We start from the raw sequence: 25,064 nt of genomic DNA, 5'->3' as shown, positions 1-25,064 counted from the left end.
AGAGTACCTTCTGTTTCTATTTTGTGGAATACTTTGAGGAGAGTTGGAATTAGGTCTTCTTTGAAAGTCTGATAGAATTCTGAACTAAACCCATCAGGTCCTGGACTTTTTTTAGTTGGGAGACTATTAATGACAGCTTCTATTTCCTTAGGTGATATAGGACTGTTTAGGTCCTATATTGAAATCATTCGGCACTCTTAATTGCTGAGCCATCTCTCCAGCCTGCTACAATTAAATCTTAAGAATATTTTGGTAAATTTGTGCAAGTACATCATAGGATAAATTCCTAGAAGTGCAATGGCTGAGTCATTAGATACGTATATTTAATTTTATATACATACATATACATACATATACATAAGCATGCACATACATACATACATGTAGATATATATAACTTTAAAACAGTTTATCTGAATATATTTTATTTAACAAATCTATAACCAAAATTGTGTTCTATTATTAGACCTTTTATAATCAAAACAGTATTCCTAAGTATATTATCCTTGGCTCTCTTTTATAATGTTCTAAAATACAAAGTTACAATATGTAAAGGTGGCTTCCATGCCTGTAATCCCAGGCCTTTGAAGGCTGAGGCAGAAGGATTATTGTAAATTCAAGGACTATATAGTAATTTCCAGACCAGCCTGGGCTATAGAATGAAGAGACTCTGTCTTCAAAAAGCAAACCAAAAGAAAGAATTATATAATTGTATAATTATTACATTTTTTTTTAATCTAACCTCATGCTCTTTGTTTATTTTGACTTTTGAACCTGTGTCTTGCTCTGTACCCCTGACAGTTCTCCTCCTTGCTATGTAGTCACACTGGCCTCCAAGATGCTTGGGACACCGATCATAACTCCCAAGTCTCCCTGCTTAAGCCACATGAGTGTTGTTTTTATACTTCTATTGTAAAATGCCCTTGATATCCCCAGCACTGTAAGAATATAAAATGTTCTTAATATTTCCCATGGTGTAACAAAATAAAATGCCCTTAAAGAGGAAAAGCAAACAAATATATTTGTTTGAACTAAGAAAACATGTAACATTGATAAGACAAAATACATTTTCTGTCAGCTAGTTGCAACTGTCTGTGTCCATACAACCCTGAATGGACTTAATCTCATCAAATACCTGGGACTTTACAGTAACTAATAAGAACTGTTTTAGGGAAATTAAAGACCCAAGGTTATTTTATGTCTGTGTTTGATAATGTAGTGAGAAAGCAAGCCTTTCCTTCAATTTATTCCACTTGGAGTTCATAAGCTTTCCCCAGAGCACATTTCTAAGTGTAAATAGACAAGTGATGGAGCAGGAGTGGGAGATATAAAGTTACCTAGGAACAGGCATAGATGGAGAGGAGACACATGGGTAGTCACTCATGTAATTATTATAAAATATGAAGGGGACTCTGATAACTTTTTATCTGTTCATGTAAAATTACTTAGGCAATTTAATTTTTAATTTCTAGAATTTTAGATTTCTAGACTTTCAGATCTACAGATCTAGGTTTTATATTATTTAAAGATCCTGACTTTTTGCTAAACTTACTGATAAAATTTATGTTGTAATAGGAGAGCAAAGTCCCAATGTGTCACTGATGCAGAGAATGTCTGATATGTTATCAAGGTGGTTTGAAGAAGCAAGTGAAGTTGCACAAAGCAACAGAGGAAGAGGAAGACCTCGGCCCAGAGGTAATTTGTCTTACTGGTTTAATCACTAGAGAGCTGGCAAAACTGCTTTTTCTTTTTGTTTTTAGATTTTGTTTGTGTGGTTGGTCCACGCGGTTATTTTATTTTATTTTACTTTATTTTATTTTATTTATTTGCATTTCAAGACAAGGTTTCTCTGTGTAACTCGGCTGTCCTAGAACATGCTATAGATCAGTCTGGCCTTGAACTCAAGAGATCTGCCTTTGCCTCCTGAGTCCTGGGATTAAAGTTGTGCATCACTACACCCAGCTGGTAGATAGTTTTTGTTGATATTATCTAACTGCTAACTGTACTGTGTTTTGTAACCAATGTAGTTATAACTCTCTTCTGATTCCACTAGACCCAACTATTTAACTTATTTCAAAACACACAAAACTTAAGATTGCTAATTTTAAGTCCCTTTCCAATACACTTTGAAAATTGGAAGTCTGCAAAACTTTAAAGATAAGTGTATGTATATAATTAGAAAAAGTAATTATTTAAAAATTTTTATTTATCTATTTGATGTGTGTATATGTATGAGTGTGCATGTGGAGGTCAGAAAACAACTTGGAGAAGTCAGTTTTCAAACTCAGTCTGGCTGGTCAGCAAGTTTCTTTAGCTGCTTAACCATCATTCTGGCCCAAGATTGATTTTTTTTCACAAGAATGTGTCATTGATTCTTATCCCTGCTGATTAGACTGTTTAAGTGGACCAAACCACCAGTGGCCATAACTGATATGCTGAGTGTGTTAGTTGGGGCTTCTAGTGCTTTGATAACCAAAAGCAATCATGGGAGGAAAGGGTTTATTTGGCTTACTCTTTAGTATCACTGTTCATCCTTGAAGGAAGACAGGACAGGAACTCAAACAGAGCAGGAACCTGGAGGGAGGAGCTGATACAGTGGTTACAGAGGAGTGCTGCTTACTAGCTTTCCCTTCTTAGCTTGCTCAGCCTGTTTTCTTATAAAACCAGGACCAGTGGCCCAGGGATGACACCACCAACAATGGGCTAGGCCCTCTCCATCAATCACTGATGAAGAAAATGCCGTATAACTAGCTCTTATGGAAGCATGTTCTCAACTGAAGTTCCCTTTCTATTCAGCAGACTCCAGCTTGTGTCAAGTTGGCATAAGACTGACTAGAACACTAAAATTTTATGTTGGTGTGTGTTTTCAGAATATTTCTGTAGAGGTTTGCTTTGTGTTTATTTTTTGCATTTGAAATGTGAGTTTGAGGCTGGAGAAGATGGCTCAAGAGCAATCAAGAGATGGTTAAGAGCATCACTGCTCTTGAAGGTGAGCTGAGTTCAGTTCCCAGAATCCACATGGCTGTTCACAACTGTCAGAAACTCCAGTTCTAGAGATCCTGCATCCTCTTCTGCCCTCTGCAGGCACATAGGTTCATGTCACCAAAACACTCAGATACATCTAATTTAAAAATGAACAGATCTTTTAGAAACTTGGGTTTGCTTTTACATGTGCTTTTTTGAAGGTGGAACAAATCAGCCAGATGTTTCAACTCTTCCTACGGTTCCATCAAGTCCTAATTTGGAAGTATGTGAAACTGCAATGGATGTAGACACACCAGCTGCACTTCTTCAGCCAGCTACATCCTCTACAGACCCAGTTCAGGCTCAGGCGGCCACAGCCACTATAGAAAGCCCTCGTTCCAGCTCTTTGCTGTCTTCTCCAGACAGTGAACCAAGGCAGTCTGTTGAGGCGTCTGGACACCATGCACATCATCAATCTGGTGAGGATATTATTCTTCAAGTAGGTTGTTTATGTGCTGATCTCTGAACACCAAGGAACACCTAGTCTGTTTTGAAGGATTCTAAATTACAGAAACTATTTGCTGGAATAAGTAGTCAAAATCATTTTAATATACAAGCATAACTTAAACAAAATTCAAGTGTGTCTAGTTGGCATGAATTTTTACAAATAGTGAATCCTTAATTTATATAAGTTAATTTTATTTAAGGTAATAGCAGGTAATATTTTGACATAGTGTAATATACTGAAAGATTATTTTATAAACCATTATTAACCAAAATACTGTTCTAGATTTACTAAGTTCTGTATATATTAAAATGACAGGAAAGTATATTTCATCATTATTATTTCCATTGTATTTATATTTTCAATTTTTCTTCAAATTATTAAGTACTTTTAGTATATTCAAAATAGTGTATCTGCAGTGGTACCTTCTCAAAAAAGTAGTATACTTTGTCAGAAGAATTATTTTCCTACTATATATATGAAAAAGTTATCTTACCAATTTTTTTTTAAAGATTTATTTATTTATTATATGTAAGTACACTGTAGCTGTCTTCAGACACTCCAGAAGAGGGCGTCAGATCTCCTTACAGATGGTTGTGAGCCACCATGTGGTTGCTGGGATTTGAACTCAGGACCTTTGGAAGAGTAGTCGGGTACTCTTACCCACTGAGCCATCTCACCAGCCCCCCCCCCAATTCTTTATCATTATAGTACTTGATAGTCAAAAACATCAGTTCATAAAATCTGTTAACACATTTTTCTCCTAGTACAGTAACTTCTCATGTTTTTCCCACCCCAACTGTAGAATATACTATTTACAATAATTTCAGTAAATGTATAGTCTACTTGAAATTTTAACTGTATACTTTTAAATATAGTAAAAATAATCATTTCTCTATTTTTAAATTCTTTTAAGGAGGCATTTTACTTAATACAGAACAAAAATATTAGCAAGGGATATAGTTAGTAATAATGCTGGTACCTAAAGTATGACCTCTAACAGTTTCCTAACAGCTTCACCTCCAAGTTGTCACTGATGGTAGATCCCAGATAATGGGGTATTTAAATTAAGTAGTTTGATCATGATCTCTCATTTTTTATAATTAATAGTCACTTTCTGTGGGAATAGAAGTCAGGGTTAGCTGCATAACTGTTAACACTATGTACAGTTTATCAAAACAGTAAGCTAAGGCCGAATTAGAAAGCCATCGCTTTCACATTTCACAGGGCATTTCAGCTTGAGGGAAAATAAAATACTTGGAATGCTTTGAGAAACAGGGTCAAAGGAGTTGGAAGTAGAGCCAAACTAGTGAAATTAGTAAAGATAAGAAAAACTTTAAAATACTTACTTTTCTTTTATGTGTCTATATTGCCTGCCCATGTGCCTGAGGAGGGCAGAAGAGAGCGTCAGCCTCCTTGGACCTGGAGTTAGACCAGTTTGAGCCCCTGTGCAGATGCTAGGAACTGAGTCCAGGTCCTCTGGAAGGCTTGAGATCAGGATTTTTAAAGTGCTAGTGTTATTGCAAATATTCTGAAAGACTGTAAGCAATTCTAAGTTATTGGAAAAACTTAGCTAAAAATTCTCTGTAGCCTAGTTTTAAGTTGTATTGAGTCTTAACTAGTTCCAGTTGTTTCTTAAATACATTTGTGAATTAAATGTTTTTGGAGCCTTTTAAGAAATGTTTTTCTTAGCTGTGCTGTGCATTTTTATACCAGGTTTAAGCTGCTGAACTCCTTTTAGTGTCTGATAGACTGTGCACTGAAGAATGCTTTTGTGATGGCCAAATGATCATTGTTTGAATATTATTTGGTACCTTTGTCCATAAAAAAAATTTAAAGAAAGGAAATGTTTTTGAATTAGTAGATTGAGAATTTTGCTTAACTTTTACACGCTACGGTAGAATATTTTCCTGTGTCTAAAATTGTGCCACTTCTGAGGAGAATGGTTTGGTGTGAGGTATAGATTGCACTTCTAGTTGTTTCGGCAGTAGCCCTTCCATTATCCTACAGCCTAACATTTCGTCTTGAAGGAGGTAATGTTTTTGTTTTCTTTTCTGATCCTTCTGTGCTTACCAAAGCCCATCCAAATCCAGATGGCTTAGTAGACCCTGGGAATTGTCCATTGTGAGGATGTGGTAGGTGGGAATGTCAGTCAATCTAGAGCTGTGACGTCTGTTACCACCTCGTGTAAAGCTAGCCGTGTGGAGGTGACTGTTCTCTATGCTCATCTTGCTGTGGTGGCCTCTTTATGTGTGCATTTACACCTTCCTTTGTCATTTTAAGTAGTTGACCACAGACAGTGAGACTGAAAACTTGCTGCAGTGTTTCAGGGTCCACAGTCTACATCTGAATCTTCTGGTGATGATGGTGAACGTCACACCACAAATCTCAGTGAGCACTGTCAGAGCAGTCTTTCAGTGCCTTTTCGTGTTGATTTTACCCCTTCCTGGCTTTTAAAGTTCTCTGGATTGCCCTTCTCCCCTCCATACTCTGCAAGCTTCATCGCAGTGAAGAGTGGAAGCACTCATTTTCTGGACCATTTTAGCTTCCTAATGTACACATGTAGGTTGCCTGGAAGAAATATAACTCCTCCCATTACACCTGGCTGGAACAGTTTGAGCATACCTTTCCAGCTTCCCAGGGACTAGACTCCTGTTCTTGTGCCTCCCCAGATTCACTTCTTTTCCTGTGTCATTATTGCCTTTTCTTCTGAATTTTTCCTTCTAGCCACAGACATACTGTTATCTGAAAGAAAGCCTTTCTTGACCATCCTACATTGCTCCAAATAAGGCTCTGCTTTTTCACTTCCTCATCTCTCTGCAGCCCCATTTCACACCCTCCCCATTTATTCATGGACCAACTCAAAGCTGCTTTTCGGCCTCCTTTTCCTGTAGAAATTTGGCAGTCACCAGTGAGCTGCATCATGCCAATCATGAGAACATTTCTGTCAGTGCCTTTGTAGAGCTTTGACTAGGTTGCATATAACAGACTCCCTTCTTGCCTTTCTTGGTATTTACACTGCACTTGCTCTTTGCTCTTATTATCCATATCCAGCATGGCTCAGCTTCCAATAACTGTCGTTAGTTTTTCTTTTTTCTGTCTACTTTGATTGAGTACTGTGGTTGAACCTCTCAGGATGACTTTCTTGCCTTTTCTACATAAACTTTATCCATCTGCGATTTCCTCTAATGTATGACTTCCAAAGGTGTATTTAAGTCTTGTCTTACAGCCCTAAGTTTCAGATTATTTTGTCTACTTGGGACTCTATTTTGGATGTTTTCAATGATTTTAAATTTAATAATATATCCAAAATAAAAGTATTACAGCTTCCTGTCCTTTCCATCCCCTTAATGGTCCACCTGAGTCCTTTTCTTCTAAACTTTTTCAAAAAAATTACTTTTGTGCTGTTGTGTGTGTGTGTGTGTGTGTGTGTGTGTGTGTGTGTGTGTATGCTGTTAAACTTGGCGGAAAATGCCTTTACTTGCTGAGCCATCTCACCAGCCCTTAGCAGTCCTTTTATGCTTTAATTTTAATTCGCTTGTTTTAATAACCCATGAGTAATTTTGAATTCGATTTCTTTGTATCCTACTCAGTTCATCAGCAAATCTTATTGCCACTGTATCTGAACTATATTCCACCTCTTTCCATCTCAGTGCCATTCCTTACTTCTCAGTTGCTGTCCTTGCGACTGTTCTTGTTCCTTTATAATTCCGTCTCCATAAAGAGGTCACAACAAGCATTTAGAGTCTACAACTTGGCTGGTTATACCACTCTTTGAAAGCTAATTGTATTTAGAAAGAGCCACAAAAGAAAACACTTCCATCTCCCTGCTGTAGACCTCAGTGACTGCATGGCCTGGCCCTTGCAGTTCTAGGGTTTTGTTTTGGTTGTTTTGTTTTCTTACTGTCTTTTTATTGGGAAGACATTCTTTAGCTTAAGTATTTCCTGAGGGTGGTCCCATAATTATTTTGAAGTCCTCTTTCTTTTCCACTTTCCCTAAAGAAATTACATTTGAAAAAAAATAAAGCCGCCTTGTTTATTTCACTAATGTATATATTAACCTTTATGGTTTTTCCTCTTTTTTTTTTTTTTTTTTTTTTTTTTACAGGGTTTCTCTGTGTAGTCCTAGCTGTCCTGGAACTCACTCTGTAGACCAGGCTGGCCTGGAACTCAGAAATCCACCTGCCTCTGCCTCCCAAGTGCTGGGATTAAAGGCGTGGGCCACCATGCCCGGCGTTTTTTTTTTCCATTTTTATTAATGTGTTTGTTACTTACTTTTACTAGCCTAGGCTCTCACTAAGATAGGGCAGTCATTGCCTCTTGTGTCTGCAATAAGAATACCTTTTTCCCCCCTCCACCAATAGTCTCTAAAGCTGTAGCATGCATATTAAGAAACATCATGTTGTTTTTAAGATGGTATATGTTTATACTTTAGTCTTTAGAATTTTAGGCCCATTTCATTAACTGTTTTGTGGAGAAGGAGATCCTTAAGCTTTGAATTGAATCCTTCTATCTGAGTGACTGGGGCTCTGGGATCACCTGTGTAGCACACTGTACCTGACCACTAGCATATGGCTATTACTATATGTTTAGTAAGCTACTCTCTTTTGGGGAGAGTGTTTTGTGATAGCATCTCTTTGTGATAGCATCTCGTGTCTGGGTTAGCTTTGAACTCTGGATTCTCCTGCCTTTTCTCCCAAGTGCTGAAATGATAGCCATGCACCACAACCCAACAAGCTCTATGGTTAACAACATGTAGGAGATATGCTGTGTTAGATTTCCAGTGGTATCATTTGGGGTCCATATTTTGCTGTTCAATTATATAGATAATTTTTTGCCTTGTTATAAAAATATATTTCTAAAATCTTGTTGTTGTAAATATAAGTGAATAAACCAGGACAGCTGGAATCCTGGCAGGATAAAGATCAAATGGAGGCACCAGTGGAGGAGAGATGCGAGATTCTGAAGCAGCAGTGTCTCTGGAGCACACTGGCACGTGCTGTGGGGTTTGAAGCAGAGTTAGAAGAAAAGCTAAAAGTCAAGTGAATTTTACATTACTGGTGGACTTTTCCTCTTATTGTTGCTTCTTCATCCTCGTATTCTTGAATTTTATTTTAGTAGCTACATCACACTACTTGAAATCATTTCCTGTATTTGTAGTTCAGACATTGTGATTTTATACATATTCTTCTATGGCTCATTCATCAAGACTTTTTAAAAAAAATACATTTATAAAATTACATTTTTAAAAAATAAGAACAATGTGACTTTGTGCCAAATTAAGTAAAATATGCTATGAGTTTACATTTTAAAGTATTTCAGTGTAAGTACAGAACATTGCAGTCTCTCAGTGATGCTTGAACATCTCTTTACCAAGATAACCTTGCTGTGTTTCCTAGGCTAGACTTGGGTACTGTTTCATTTGCTGCATCATTTGTAAATATTTTCTGTGTTGAAAGCTTAGGGCGAGAGAGTATTGATAGTTTATTTTCCTCCTTTGAATTTACTTAGAACCCATTTAAAACTGTGATTAGAGAATGTGGTGACTTTGGATTAAATGGTGACTTCAGTGCATGCAAAATTTTGTTTGGAGCAGAGACTTACTGAGACTGGAATCACTTCCAGGAACTTTAGGTTTCTAATTAAATAGATCGCACAGACTGCAAGAATTCCATTACCAGAAGATATGTAGCTAGTAAGACCTGTAGTGGATTCTTGCACATAATTGCTTAAATTCACAATTTTATACTATGTATAATCATTACACTAAATTTAGCTCTGTAGAAACATTACTCGTGAATTAAACAGAGCCATACAATATAGTAAAGCAAAAATTTCAAAGCCTAAATAATAGCTATATGATAGTGCCTTAAAATAGTATCACGCCAGACCCAAGATAGGAAACAAGTGGGAACTGGAAGAAAAATTGAGAGCAAACTGATACAGTTCAACTGAATTAGATAGGAGCATAATCCATCGTTCAGAAGGCCCTGTGCCTTCCAAAGGTGTGGAGTGAAGCAGTAACCAAGTGGCCCTTTCTTGGCTCATCTCTACGTGGTTTAATTTTTCTCCTATCTTAATAGCATTAAGCCTATTAGGGAGAATAGGCAGGAACCTTTGAGAAGAAAATGAGAATAGGGTTAGTAGTTTTGTATATGAGATAGTAGTTCTTAGTGTTTTTTGAGTGTTTGCTTTTAAACAGTTAAACCAAAATAATTATTATATTACCCTTCAATTTGGATTTATGCTAAAAATTAATCCCAAAGCATGCATTTATAAATTATATATATAGTTACATGTTTTTTAACCATGAGAATGCTTTCTTGTTTTAATTAAGAAAATGTAGTATGTTTTGCTGATTATTATACTATATTGCCCACATTCCATTCTCACCATCTATCTTTTTTTTTACACCTTTATTCCCAGCACTCAGTGGGCAGAGGCCACCATCTATCTTAATAATATCATTCACAAACATTTTTCCAGAATCTAGTTCTTATGTTTTATATTTTATTTATAATATTTTCTTTTTTTATTAGATATTTTCTTTATTTGCATTTCTAATGCTATCCCGAAAGTTCCCTATACCCTCCCCCGCCCCTACTCCCCTACCCATCCACTCCCACTTCTTGACCCTGGCATTCACCTATGCTGGGTCATATAAAGTTTGCAAGACCAAGGGGTCTCTCTTCTCAATGATGACTGACTAGGCCATCTTCTGCTACATATGCAGCTAGAGACACAAGCTCAGGGGGTACTGGTTAGTTCATGTTGTTGTTCCACCTATAGGGTTGCAGCCCCCTTCAGCTCCTTGGGTTTTTAAGAGGATATGTGAGTCTCTATATCTGCTGTAGTATTCCAAGCTGGTAAGTGGAACTGTTTGTTTAATCTGATATATCTATTGAGACTTTTTAATTCAGTACTTGCTTAGCCTTGGGATGACTTTTGCCCCCTTATAAATTAATAAATAATCATATTTCTTGGTGCTAAAAGCATTATTACTATATTGACTAAGATATGGAATATGGAACACTTTTTAAAAGCCATTGTATAAAGTATTTGTTCATACATAGTATCCTCCTTGGTATTGGTAGATTTTCTAGGAAGAAGTAACATTAGAAGGCTATCAGTGATACTTGACTTATTCTCTTTTTTTTCTTTTATTGGAAATAGGGGTTTTGTTTGTTTGTTTTTCATACAATATATCCTGATTTTGGTTTCTTCTCGGTCTACTTCTTCTAGTTCTTCCCCGCCAACCTTCTCATCCAGATGCACCCCCTTTCTGTTAGAAAAAAAAAAAACAGGCATCTATGGGATAATAACAAAATAAAATATAATAAGGTAAATCAAAAACAAACAAATTGGAATAGTGTAAAACCAACAAACCAAAGGAAAAGAACCCAAGAAAAGGCATAAGAAACAGATAGAGATATAAGTACCCACTTGCTTGCACACTCAGGAATCTCATAAAATGCAAAATTGGGGCTGGCAAGATGACTCAGCAGTTAAGAGCACTGATTGCTCTTCCAAAGGTCCTGAGTTCAAATCCCAGCAACCACATGGTGGCTCACAACCACCTGTAATGAGATCTGACGCCCTCTTCTGGTGTGTCTGAAGACAGCTACAGTGCACTTATGTATAATAATAAGTAAATCTTTGGGCTGGAGCGAGCAGGGACTGAGCAAGTAGAGGTCCTAAAAATTCAATTCCCAACATCCACATTAAGACTCACAACCATCTGTACAGCTACAGTGTACTCATATACATAAAAATAAATCTTTTTTAAAAATGCAAACTTGGAAGCCATTACATATAAGCAAAGGACTTGTAGGGTGAAAAATAAAAACAAACAAAAAAGATTAAATTTATAAAAGAACACCAACATTATGAGAGAATCTCCACAGATGCCCTTGCCTTCATTTTATGTTGGCCACCCACTCCTGGGAATACAGGCTACATTTAAGGATAGTTTGTTTCCCCAGTGAGACTCTTGGAGAAAACTAAATTTTCATTTGCAAGTGGTTCTCAATTGAGACAGCATCTGTTACGGACAAGGCACGTGGCCTACTTTTCCTTTTAGCTTTAGATCCACATTCAATGCAGACCTGTGCAGGCCTCACTGTGCATTCTGCCTCGGTCTCTGGAGTTCATGTTTGCCATTCCTGTTTTGTTTAGAAGGCCTTGTTTCTTTGGTGTTCTCCACCCTCCCTAGATCTTACACTCTTTCTGCCTCCTCTTCATAGATAGTTCCTGAGCCCTCAGAGGAAGGATTTGATGAAGACATCCCATTTAAGGATGAGTGTTCTGTGGTCTCTTCACTCTCTGTATATTGTCCAGTTGTAGGTTTCTGTATCTGTTCCCATCTACAGGATGAAGCTTCTCTGATGATGGCCGAGTGAGGCATTGATCTATGAGTATAGCAGAATGTCATTAGGAGCCATTTATTACTACATTCCTTTAGTAGAACTATAGTATTGGTTTTTGTCCCTAGGTCCTTGGACTCTCCAGTCTCAGCTTCTTGGTCAACCAAGCAACAGGGCTATGGGTTCCATTTTGGGGAGTGGGCCTTAAGTCAAATGTGACATTAGTTGGTTACTCCTACCAACTTTGTGCCACCATTGCATTAGCCTACCTTGCAGGCAGGACACCATCTTAGAGCGAAGAGTTTTTAGCTGGGTTGGTATTATTTCTCCTACAGTACTATTCAGAGTACCCTCTAGTACTAAGAACAGTGTCTGGTGAGGGTAAAGGCTCTACATAGGTGCCAGCTTGACTTCTCTGTGTTCAGTGAGTTGTGTAAGTATTTTCAGCAATAGTGCCTTGCCATCAGTTTGTGGAGAGCAACCATAGTCTTTGCAACAGCCTGGATTGTTTCTCTAACAACTCAACTACATGTAATCTAATCCCAGCACTGGTAACCACATTTGTTGACAAGATGTCCAATTGAGGTCCTGTCTCCTCTGTTACTTGGCAGTGTTATTTAGATTATCTTCATACATGTATGTATGTGTGTATATATATATATATGTTTTAGGAAGCTTCTGCAACTTCCATACTACCACTCAAATAGTCTTTAATTTTAGCTGTCTTTGCCCATATTCCCTCCCTTACCCCCTCTTCTCTCTCCATTCCTGCTTGATCTCCCACTTCAGTCCCCTTTATCTATAACTGTGCATTCGATTTACCTTTCCTGAGAAGATCTATTTGTTCCTCTAGTCCCTTACTTTATACCTAATCTCTGTGGTTGTATTGATTGTAGCTTGCTTATCATTGACTGAACAGCTAGTATCCACATATAAAAAATGTGTACCTAGTATTTGTCTTTTTGGGTCTGGGTTACCTCACTCAGGATGAGTTGTTCATTAACTCTTAATTAGCTGGTTAAAGACAATTCTTTATCATCAGAGGCCACAGTAATAAGAGATTAATGACACTAGCATGCTTGATTCCCCAAATAACAAAATTTGCACAAGAGGCTGAAATGCAGTTTGCTGCAAGTGTCACTGAGAGGAGTTGTGTGTGCTTCTGTTACCAAGTCTGCCACTGAGAATATGCTTCCCCACACTCTTCACCTGCCCTTGGTGCCCTTTACACTCCTCTTCTCCATGGCCCTGGTCTGTTCAGTAATGCCTGTCCTGCACTCACTGCTTCTTTTCATGTATTGTCTTTTCCTTCTCCCCAGTTAAGAGACACCAAGTTCCCTTTGACCTTTCTTCCTCACCATCCCCTAACCTCCCCTCCTCTACTAGTGTTCAGGACTCTGCAGGGTTTACCTTTCTCTTCTACTTCATCGCCCCACTTCTTGAACCTGCTGCAGTCTGGTTCCGGCTCCTATTAGTACATGACAGTGTACTTTCATCAGTCTTGTCATTGACTTACACAATGCAAAAGCCAGCTGTCATGTCTCAGTGTCCTTTTCAGGAGTGTATCAGAACAGTCAACACACTAGTGGTCTCCACCCTTTGAGGACACAGTTTTCTCACTTTACCTATAGCACTTCAGGTCACTTTTCTTTGTTTCTTTGTTTGTTTGTTTGGTTGGTTGGTTGGGGGGGAGGTTGTTTGCTTTCTCTCAAACACTGAAGTTCCCCAGGGCTCAGTTCTTATCTGTCATCAGGTGCCTTGAAGTTTCATCACAAGAAACATCCAAGTTTGTTAGGAATCCTTGACTCTTATGTTCAGTCTCTGGTTAATATCTCCATATGGATGGGTATTACCTCTTTCCAGAGTGAATTGTTCTTTATTGTTCTTCACTGTAGCAAATAGTAGATAAAAGATGCTGCCTTTGTCTCTCACATCTCCAATGTTTCACCTGAGCATTTCCCTTGTCCTTTCCTCCTCCTGGAACAGCTCCTTAGGATAGCCATGCACCTTACTTCCTTGAGTCCTTGAGACCATGGTCAAGTAGCACTTTAGGAGGCTTTTCATATATATGTGTGTGTTTGTGTGTGTGTGTGTGTGTGTGTGTGTGCTAGTGTATATATATGTATATATATATACATATACACACAAATATGTGTATATGTGTGTGTGAATATATGTGTATATATGTATTTATAAACATATACATACATATGTATGTATGTGTATATATATATATATATATATATATATATATATTAGATATTTTATTTACATTTTAAATGTTATCCCCTCTCCTAATTTCCCCTCTGAAAGCTCCCTCCCCCCTCCCCCCTTCCCCTCCCCCTGCTCACCAACCCACCCACTCCAGCTTCCTGGCCCTGACATTCCCCTACACTGGGTCATAGAGCCTTCACAGGACCAAGGGCCTCCCTCTCCTCCCATTGATGACTGACAAGGCCTTCCTCTGCTACATATGCAGCTGGAGCCATGAGTCCCACCATGTGTACTCTTCGGTTGGTGGTTTAGTCCCTGGAAGCTTTGGGGGTACTGGTTAATTCATGTTGTTCCCCCTATGGGGCTGCAAACCCCTTCAGCTCCTTGGGTCCTTTCTCTAACTCTTCCATTGGGGACCCTGTGATCAGTCCAATGATTGGCTGTTAGCATCTAACTCTGTATTTGTCAGGCACTGGTAGAGCCTCTCAGGAGACAGCTATAACAGGCTTCTGTCAGCAAGCACTTGTCTGGTATCCACAATAGTGTCTGGGTTTGATGACTGTATATGGGGTGGATCCCCAGGTGAGGCTGTCTCTGGATGGTCATACCTTCAGTCTCTGCTCCACATTTTGTCTCTGTAACTCCTTCCATGAGTAATTTGTTCTCCCTTCTAAGGACCGAAGTACCCACACTTTGGTCTTCCTTCTTCTTGAACTTCATGTGGTCTGTGAATTATATCTTGGTTATTTGGAGCTTTTGGGCTAATATCTACTTATCAGTGAGTATGTGTGTTCTTTTGTGATTGAGTTATGTCACTCAGGATGATATTTTTCTAGTTACATCCATTTGCCTACGAATTTTATGAATTCATTGTTTTTAATAGCTGGGTAGTACTCCATTGTGTAAATGTACCACATTTTCTATATCTAATCCTCTGTTGAGGGACATCTGGGTTCTTTCCAGCTTCTGGCTATAATAAATAAGGCTGCTATGAACATAGTGGAGCATGTGTCCTTATTACATGTTGGAGAATCTTCTGGGTATATGCCCAGAGTGGTATTGCTGGGTCCTCAGGTAGTACTATGTCCAGTTTTCTGAGGAACCACCAAACTGATTTCCAGAGTGGTTGTATCAGCTTGCAATCCCACCAGCAGTGGAGGAGTGTTCCTCTTTCTCCACATCCTCACCAGCATCTACTGTCACCTGAGATTTTTATCTTAGCCATTCTGTCTGGTGTGAAGTGAAATCTCAGGGTTGTTTTGATATGCATTTCCCTGATGACTAAGGATGTTGAACATTTTGAACATTTCTTTAGTTGCTTCTCAGCCATTCGGTATTCCTCAGATGAGAATTCTCTGTTTAGCTCTGTATCCCATTTTAATAGGGTTATTTGGTTCTCTGAAGTCCAACTTCTTGAGTTCTTTGTATGTATTTAATATTAGCCCTCTATCGGACGTAGGGTTGGTAAAGATCTTTTCCCAATCTGTTGGTTGCTGTTTTGTCCTATTGACAGTGTCCTTTGCCTTACAGGAGCTTTGCAATTTATGGGGTTCCATTTGTCAATTCTTGATTTTAGAGCCAAAGCTATTGGCGTTCTGTTCAGGAAATTTTCCCCTGTGCCCATGTGCTCAAGGCTCTTCCCTACTTTCTTTTCTATTAGTTTCAGTGTACCTGGTTTTATGTGGAGGTCCTTGATCCACTTGGACTTGAACTTTGTACAAGGAGATAAGAATAGATCGATTTGCATTCTTTACATGCTAACCGACAGTTGAACCAGCACCATTTGTTGAAAACGCTGCCTTTTTTTCCTCTGGGTGGTTTTAGCTCCCTTGTCAAAGATCAAGTGACCATAGGTGTGTGGGTTCATTTCTGGGTCTTCAATTCTATCCCATTGATCTACCTGCCTGTTACTATACCAATACCATGCAGTTTTTATCACAATTGCTGTGTAGTACAGCTTGAGGTCAGGGATGGTAATTCCTCCAGAAGTTCTTTTATTGTTGAGAATAGTTTTTGCTATCCTTGGTTTTTTGTTATTCAAGATGAATTTGCAAATTGCTCTTTCTAACTCTGTGAAGAATTGATTTGGAATATTGATGGAGATTGCCTTGAATCTGTAGATTGATTTTTGGTAAGATGGCCATTTTTATATATTAATCTGGCCAATCCATGAGCATGGGAGATCTTTCCATCTTCAATTTCTTTCTTCAGAGACTTGAAGTTCTTGTCATACAGATCTTTCACTTGCTTAGTTAGAGTCACACCAAAGTATTTTATATTATTTGTGACTATTGTGAAGGGTGTTATTTCCCTAATTTCTTTCTCAGCCTGTTTATCCTTTGTGTAGAGGAAGGCCACTGATTTGTTTGAGTTAATTTTATATCCAGCTACTTGACTGAAGTTGTTTATCAGGTCTAAGAGTTCTCTGGTAGAATTTTTGGGGTCAATTGAGTATACTACCATATCATCTGCAAATAGTGATATTTTGATTTCTTCCTTTCCAATTTGTATCCCTTTGATCTCTTTTTGTTGTCTAGTTGCTCTGGCTAGGAATTCAAGTACTATAGTGAATAGTTAGGGAGAGAGAAGGAAGCCTTAGAGAGACATAACAGAAATGGAGGAAACTCCCCCCCACACACACACACACAAATCAGATCCTACTACAAAAGCCTATACTCAACAAAACTGGAAAATCTGGATGAAATGGACAATTTTCTAGACAGATACCAGGTACCAAAAAAAAAAAATCAGGATCAGATAATGATCTAAATAGTCTCATATCCCCTAAAGAAATAGAAACAGTCATTAATAGTTTCCCAACCAAAAAAAGCTCAGGACCAGATGAGTTTAGTGCAGAGTTCTGTCAAACCTTCATAGAAGACCTAATACCTATACTCCTCAAAGTATTCTACAAAATAGAAACAGAAGGTACTCCACCCAATTCGTTCTATGAAGCCACAATTATTCTTATACCTAAACCACACAAAGAGACCCAACAAAGAAAGAGAATGTCAGACCAATTACCCTTTTGAATATTGATGTAAAAATACCCAATAAAATTCTTGCAAACTGAATCCAAGAACATATCAAAATGACCATCCATCATGATCCAGTAGGCTTCATCCCAGGGATGCAGAGATGGTTCAACATATGGAAATCCATCAATGTAATCCACTATATAAACAAACTCAAAGACAAAAACCACATGATCATCTCGTTAGATGCTGAGAAAGCATTTGATAAAATCCAACACTCCTTCATGATAAAAGTCTTGGAAAGATCAGGAATTCAAGGCCCCTACCTAAACACAGTAAAAGTCATATACAGCAAACCAGTAGCCAACATCAAACTAAATGGAGAGAAACTTGAAGCAATCCCACTAAAATGAAGGACTACAAGGCTTTTCTAAGAACTGTTCACAAAACAGCAGTCTTTCCCTTTCATCTAGCCTGTAAGTCTTCTGTACTAGTTTAATGTAGCTGTTACCCTGGGGTATACATGTATGTGTATATAGAGATATATGTGCATATAATGTATATTCACAGATGTCTGTTTTCCCTCAGAATGTAAACCCGATAGGGGTAAGGATTATTTTGCTCCATTTTTTTATTGTCCGGGAAGTCTCATATATAAGAGGTGTACAGCTACCTTTTAGCAGAATTTTGTGTAATTTTCGGTTTCTCCTGGGTATTTCCAAAGAAAAGATTAAAAAAATATTGTATAAACCTTTTTGAGCTAAAATGTCAATTCCAACATAAAAAGAAACATTTTTTAAGAGTATGACATATACCTTTCATTTTTCAAAGTTATAATTTTCTAATAATTGTTTTTAAATACATAACTATTTACTTGTTTTATTGAGTTTTGTTACTTGACTGAAATTAGTAAAGTAACTGAAATTTTTGTTTATATTTTTTAAATTAATATTTTGTAACTATTCTGTGTTATTTTTCTGTACAAAGAGAAGAAAATGGTAACTATTTGAATGTTTAATTTAGATTCTTAATGGGTAATTGTGTAGTTTAGTGAGCGATATGTACTTAGGCTGTATATGCAATCTGTAGTACCATAATATAAAGAACTATAAAATAAAGTTAAAATAGCATTTGCGTTTACAATATTTTATTTTCATTAGTTTGGTTACTTAAATATTTATAGAAATTATGTGTCTAATTCCTGATAATTAAAGAGAAACATCTGGTTGTATGTGTATAGTCTGTCTCATAATTTAATGACTTTTTATTGGTATTTCTTTTTGTATTTCTCTTTAAAACATGCCTTATTTAACCTTTGCCTTTTTATGTGTATAATCAACTTTGTTTTTTGTCGTGTTACTGTCTCCTTTCTTTTCCTATTTGTGTCAGAATTTTTAAGGGGGCCTGAGATAGCTTTGCTCCGTAAGCGCCTGCAGCAGCTGAGGCTTAAGAAGGCTGAGCAGCAGAGGCAGCAAGAGCTAGCACAGGCCCAGCATCAGCCTCCCACTTCCACTTCTGATCAGCCTCCTCAAGAGGGCTCTTCAGGGGACCCTCGAGCTTCAGGTTGTTGATGTCAAGTGTGCTTAAGCAGCTTCTGCAGTTGCTTTCTAACCCTGCTCTGGGGAGGCAGTGTTCCCCAGCCATTCAAATGGGAAGCTTGTGCGTGCAGCTTTTCTTCCCTTTCTAGCAAGGGAGTGTTCAGTATCTACTGCAGAGGGCAGGGCTCACAGGAGCATTTCCCAGAGGGGCAAAGGCACAGCGAGCCTTTAGTTTACTGCAAAACTATTTGGAAAGAGGTAGATGTTTATTTTTAAAGTTTTTGAACTACTTTCTACAAAATCCACCGACTTTCATGCCTGCATTGATCTTTTTGTAGAAATTTCCTGTGTGCTTATAGACCCTTAGCTTTTCCTCTTTTTTAGGTGTATACTATAGTTAACCAGTATTTTATATAGATCTAGTAATTCTTTAGCCATACTAGCATGCACTCAATAATTTCCTTCTGTTATTTGATTTTATTCAGTATTTTTTTACTCATCACTGCTATAGTCAACTTCTGTATGTAGGGCAGCAAAAGTACTTTATGATCTGTTTCCTGCTCTTATGCTATCAAATTCTATATATAGTGACAGTCAGTGCCACTAAGGAAATATTAATACTCTAATTCTCTTAGTATTTCTTGAGAATAACGAAAAATACAACATAAAATAGTTTATCAAGTGGAATAATAAGTACTATACATCTTATTGTGTAGGTATTATAGTAGCTGTTAAAATGTTCATCACAGAAGAAACATGTGCCTAGTTCTCATGCTAATATATTTATAATACTTGATATATTTTGCTTTATCATCCTAAGGAATAATGAGTTTAGGTGTTAGTTCCTTTGAAAACTCTGATTTAATTAGTTGGAATTAATATGTACCGTTTCTGGGTAGAATTAGTCAACCTTTGCTTTATAAATATCTGTTCCAGCAAAGGTAACAATAGTTATTTGTTAATAGTTTTGTGGTAAAATATAATAAATTCAAGCATTTGAAATATCCCTATGTATTTAGAACAAATTTAGAGACTTGATATGTTATTATTAAAGTCAGGCAAAAATTTCTCTGATTTCTTTTCCTGGTAGGGTGATTTTTTTTCTTATACTTAAAACTAATAATTAACAAGAAAATTTGATCAGATTACAAAATGACATATACTAAAACATTTTACTGTAAATTCATGCTGTGTATAGTACTATAGATCAAAATGTTTTTAACGCACAAAGAAGTCATGAAACATAAAAACCAATAAAAAGAAAAATGTCTTGATATATTTAATGTCTTTTTACTTGTATTGGTCCCATGTGTGTGCCTGTGTACACATACATACATGCAAGCATTCCAGGAGCACACATGTGAAAGTCAGATGAAAACTCTGAGAGTCAGCTCTTTCTGTCCACTGTGTAGACTCTGAGGATTGAACTCGGAGCGCTAGGCTTGCAGGTGGTTACCTTGCCTACTGGGCCATCTCACCACCTTATAGACATAGGTATTTTTAAGATACCAAAATTTGTAGTAACAGGCCAAGTATTAAAGTGAATTTGAATAGAAAGAAAAACTATATGAGGAAGAAAGTACACACTGTATTAGAAAAGTAAGTTGAGGCTTATTTACCTTTCATATAAAGTTCCAAAAATTTGAAAATTGAAGCAGGTTCTTTTTTGAGTAAAAAATTTTGAGTGGTGCTAGGTATGGTGATAAACACCTTTAATCCCAGCACTCAGGAGGCAGAGGTAGGCAGATCTTTTTAAGTTCAAGGCCAGCCTGGTCTACATAGTAAGTTCCAGGCAAACCAGGGCCACACAGTGATACCCTGCCTGGGGGGGTGGGGGTGGGGGTGGAAAATGAAGTAATTATATATGGATTTTGTGAAATAACAGGAAATACACATATAAAACAAAGATAATAAAATGTTCTAATAGCCCCTTTACTTAACAATTAAATGCAATTTTGTGTGTGTATTAACAGTAATTGATCCCATTTTTCTCATAATAGATGATACTACTATCAGGATAGGAAGTGCCAAAGTTAGCTTTACTTTTTGTTTTCTGGGAGCAGTGTTTAGGGGCACTGTGATGGTCCAGCATTTGATATACAGTCATAGGCTTTGCTACATTACAGCCTCTAATAATCCTAGGCTGTCCTAAAGTGATGATTGTTTTTCTCTTATACTGAGAGCACCAAGGCCTTTTCCTTGGATGTGGTCTGTTTCCAGGTGAACCTGCAGCATTTGTGCCTAAAGTCCTTATGAAATTGTCTAAAGCAAAAGAGCCTATAGTGGTTCTGTGTGGGCCAACGGTGCCTGTGATGGAGCAAGCGTGCTTTCCTTATTGAGCAGCAGAAAACTGCTGTAAAAGTGTTGAATACCCAAGCTTAGAGTTAGAGAGTGAAGTAAACAAGAAGCTTTTAAAAGTCATAAAACCAAGACTGCTTTTGTTTTGACAAGGTACCAAAATTAGTATATTTGATTTTAGTTTGTTAATTCCTTATATATAAAAGGTATATATTTTGTGTCTATCAACAAATTTTGAGGGCCCAGGAGGGGGCTCATTGGGTAAAGGAGCTGGCCATGGAAGCCTGATAACCTGAGTTCAATTCCTAGAGCCCACTGTGGGAAGAAAAGAGCTGATTCCTGAAAACTACCCTCTGACCTTTTATGTGCTCGTATTTACCCAGGCATTACATGCACAGATACAGTGATAATAAAGAACATCTAAAATAAGGTATCCTACCAACGAAAGGCACTTCCATTGTCTTTCCACTTAACTTCCTTAGATATAAGATGTTCAAAAGATACATGGATTAGAGTCAAGAAATTGAATAAGTATAGAGTTTCTGAATTATTTCATTGTCCGACAAATGTTTTATTCTCTTTTCAAAACATGGGACCCAGGAGAAGTCTGTGAAAGGCTAAGTGTAGAATGAGTCAACAATATCTAGTTTCTATATATGAAAGTTGAGAGCAAGTCACTTTGCAGAAATAATAATCTACGATCAATTTTAGTAGGATTAGATGGGAAGGAGCCAGACCGTATTTACCAATAATGACATCTTTTCTTTTCCCTTCTCTCCTTTCCTCTCCTCCCCTCCTCTCCCCTCCCTCCCCTCTCCCCTCCTCTCCCCTTCTCTTTTTTTTAATTTTTTTTTTTTTTTTTTTTTTTTTGGAGTCAGGGTTTTTCTGTTTAGCCCTGGCTGTCCTGGAATTAACTATGTAGACCAGGATGGCTTCAAACTCAGAGATCAGTCCACCTCTGCCTCCCAAGTGCTAGGTTTAAGGTTTGTGCCACCACACCCAGCAGCATATCTTATATTATACTGAAACACCAAATAATGTCAACTTTACTTTTCAGTTATTGTTTAAAATAAATCATAGAAAATAATTAGGGCTTGGGACAAGGCTTAGTGGTAGAATAGTTACTTAGCATGCTGAAGGCCCTGGATTTGATCCTCCAGTGCCACAAGCAAATAAGAGTTGCTAGATGTAAGTCATGGTTTCCCTGTAGTCAAGGGCAGGATGACTCAGCTTCAAGTCTTTCATCATTTTTACATAGAAGTTGTGATTTAAATTTTGCAAGTGGGTATGGGATCTAGCAGTGTCTAGCAGAAGCTGTTTGATTAGCAGGGTCACAGGTGGAAAACAACCATTCAAACGTAGCAGTGAAACTGTTGTGATTTAGCTTGCTCTTCATGCTAGCCCATAGGTTCTCAGCTCTGAATAAAATATGTACCAACCTATTCTAAAAGAAGGGTTTTCTCAAGATTTATTTTTATTATTTTTAATTGTGTGTGTTGTGTGTGTGTGTGTGTGCAGGTATGTTCACATGTGTGCAGGACCTTAGCAGGACTGAGGTGTCAGATGGCCCATGGAACTGGAGTTTGAGGTGGCTGTGAGCCACCCAACATGGGTGATAGGAACCTAACCTCAGCCCTCCGCAAAAGCAGCAAGTTCTCTTAACCACTGAGCTCTCTCTCCAGCCTCCCAGTTTAGGTTTTTTGGAGTACATTTTCTTCTAGAAGTTAAAAAATATACCACAAGTCATTTAGGGATTATAATATACCTCATTTTCTTTTAGAAATACAACATAACTTATAATAAATCAGTGGTTTTGTTGTTAGCAGTATTTTGAGACAGGATATCATTATGCACCCTCAGATGCTCCCAAATTTGTATTCTCTCTTCTCATCTCCCTGAGTGCTAGCTAGAATCAAAGGCAGGCTATTTGGTTTTCTTATTTGGGATTTGTTTGAGATATGTTCTTGCTGCCTAGCTCAGGCTGACCTTGAGTTTGCTGTCTAACCCTTATTCTTCTGAGTGCTGAGATGATAAGCTGTGCTAGCACTAGCCAGCTTGATTAGATCCGGGGGCTCGAGGTGGACTATAGCACATGTATGTAGCTCAGAGGAACTTGAGGAACTTGTGGTTCAGAATTTGCAAGGAATTACTTCCACTGGTTTGGGTCTTATAAATCAAACTCAGTCAGGTTTAGAGGCACTTTTTTTTTTTTAAATCCTAAAAAGCTCTTTTTTTTTTCCTTCTTCTTTATCTCATCATTATCTGGGTCTAAGACTAGTTGAAATCTTGTCCCTTACCATATGGCTACATGAGCTTGGGCAATTCATTTGACTTTTGTCTGTCACTTTCCAAGTTTCCAGTTTATTTAGGTAGTATAGCCTACCCCATGTAACAGATGACATAAAGATAGGATAGACAATGTGTACATATAGTTTTTAATACTTGTGAGAGAGTACCATCTTACTTATAATATATATTTAGGTAGTGTAGCCTACCCTGGTTAATGGAGATGCATAGAGATGGGATAGGTAAATATATAGTTCTTAATACTTGTGAGAGAATACCATCTGATTCATAGTATATCTTATCTCTTCAGAATGTCTTCATATCAAGTCCATTTAAAGTAGACAGCATTGAGGATTCGGAATGAGCCATTGGTGCATTTATCAAATGAATGCCCTAAGTAGCTGCAACAAAGGCATTCAGTATACGGCTGATTTAAAAGCCCAGGTCTCTCTTTCCATTTCAGGTCCCCTGAAGTCATGCATGGGTTGCTGGCTCCTGCTCAGAGTGACAACACCCTGTGGAATCTACTGGTACTTGCCCAACCACCACAGAGCCCACTGGAGCATGGAGCCAGCCTAGAGAGGGTCAGGTAGGAACTGTTTTTTCACTTATGGCACGGTTTTGCCAATTGGAAAAAAAAGTAACTTTTATACCCCAAAAGGGTGTAAAATGATTATTTTTGAAAAAGGGCTTCTCAAAACTGAGCCATATTGGAAAAAATCAGCATTTAACCTATCCTGTGCAAGCAATCTCTGTTACACTATTAGCTTCCCTGCAGTGTGAGATAGACACACTGGTTCATGTTTTAGCTTTTGTACATAATTAATAAATCAGACATGATTCTGACCTAATTCTGCAAGCCTTTGTTGATTACCTTAAGTGTTTAGAGGTCTGAGGAAAACAGTTGTGAATCTTAGGGTTTCAAAGTATAACTAAATGAATATATTCCCCGTAGTTTGAAGAAAATTTGTATCATTCTTTTTCAGTGAGTAGCGTAGCCCTGAAAGGCAGGGAGGTAGCAGTTGAATTTACTGATTATTTCCCGTATGTTGAGTAGCTTACAAGGATTATCTCATTAGTCCTCAAAAAAATATTACATACTTTTTTGTAGATATAGAAATGAAACATAAAACAATTAAAATAATTTGTCCAGGATGACAGTATTAGTGAAGGAAAAGCCATTCAAACCTAGGAAATATGGCTGAAGAAGTCTTGTTATATGATAGATTGTAACTTTTTGTTATTCTCCAATTGGAAAAGTTGTGGTGTTAAATGACTGAAGAATTTACTCAATATCAAAGTGCGGATTTTGGAGAAATAAAGAATAAACAATATACTATGTGTAAATAGTATATACAGAGTAAATACTATATATATAAATGAATATATATTTTGAGCTTAGTACTGAATAAAATATTGCTTAACATTTTTCCTACCTTTAATATAATTTTAAATATTTTAAATGTGTTTACTTATAATGCTTTTAGTAGTAGACCATATATTCTGGGTTTTATTTTGTGATAATGCCTCCTATAATATTTTACAGAAATATGGAGCAGGATATACAACCAACTGCAGGATTGAGTTGGTACTTACTATTCTGATGGTCACAGTGTTAAGATTGGAAGTATTTATGTAACAGGAGCTATAGGCATTTGTGAACACCTAGTATAGAAAAGTGTGCCACTATACATACTTATGTTCCAGGAAAATAATAATTCTAAAAAGAATTGTCTTTCCCCAAGATTATAAATAAAGTAAATGCAATATCCAAGAGTCACAAGTATTAACCTTTAAAAGATACTAGGCAAGTGAGATGGCTAAGTGGGTGAAGGCTCTGGTGGCAAGTTGACAGCTAGTTCAGTCTTCAAGATTCACATTGTGGAAAGAACTGACTCCAAGTTGTCGTCTTTTTTTTTTT

General features: G+C 37.4%; 1 protein-coding gene across 5 annotated transcripts in view; it reads left to right on the top strand.

The window, feature by feature from the left end:
* The window catches only part of Dcaf6 (DDB1 and CUL4 associated factor 6), a 117,850-nt gene that overhangs the window by 52,499 nt on the left and 40,287 nt on the right, over nucleotides 1-25,064 (top strand). For 3 of the 5 annotated variants that reach the window (XM_029539254.1, XM_029539251.1, XM_029539253.1), the window contains exons 9-11: nucleotides 1,576-1,695; nucleotides 3,186-3,443; nucleotides 18,411-18,584. In XM_029539254.1, the coding sequence (XP_029395114.1) occupies nucleotides 1,576-1,695; nucleotides 3,186-3,443; nucleotides 18,411-18,584 (552 nt within the window). The remainder of the gene's footprint in view (nucleotides 1-1,575; nucleotides 1,696-3,185; nucleotides 3,444-18,410; nucleotides 18,585-25,064) is intronic. The other 2 variants (XM_021198133.2, XM_029539252.1) reach the window with 1 other exon arrangement.

The sequence above is a fragment of the Mus pahari genome, chromosome 5 (genome assembly GCF_900095145.1).
Source record: "Mus pahari chromosome 5, PAHARI_EIJ_v1.1, whole genome shotgun sequence".
Classification (NCBI taxonomy): Eukaryota; Metazoa; Chordata; class Mammalia; order Rodentia; family Muridae; genus Mus; species Mus pahari.
Note: the sequence above shows the minus strand (reverse complement) of the source record. Positions and strands in the feature narration are given on the sequence as shown.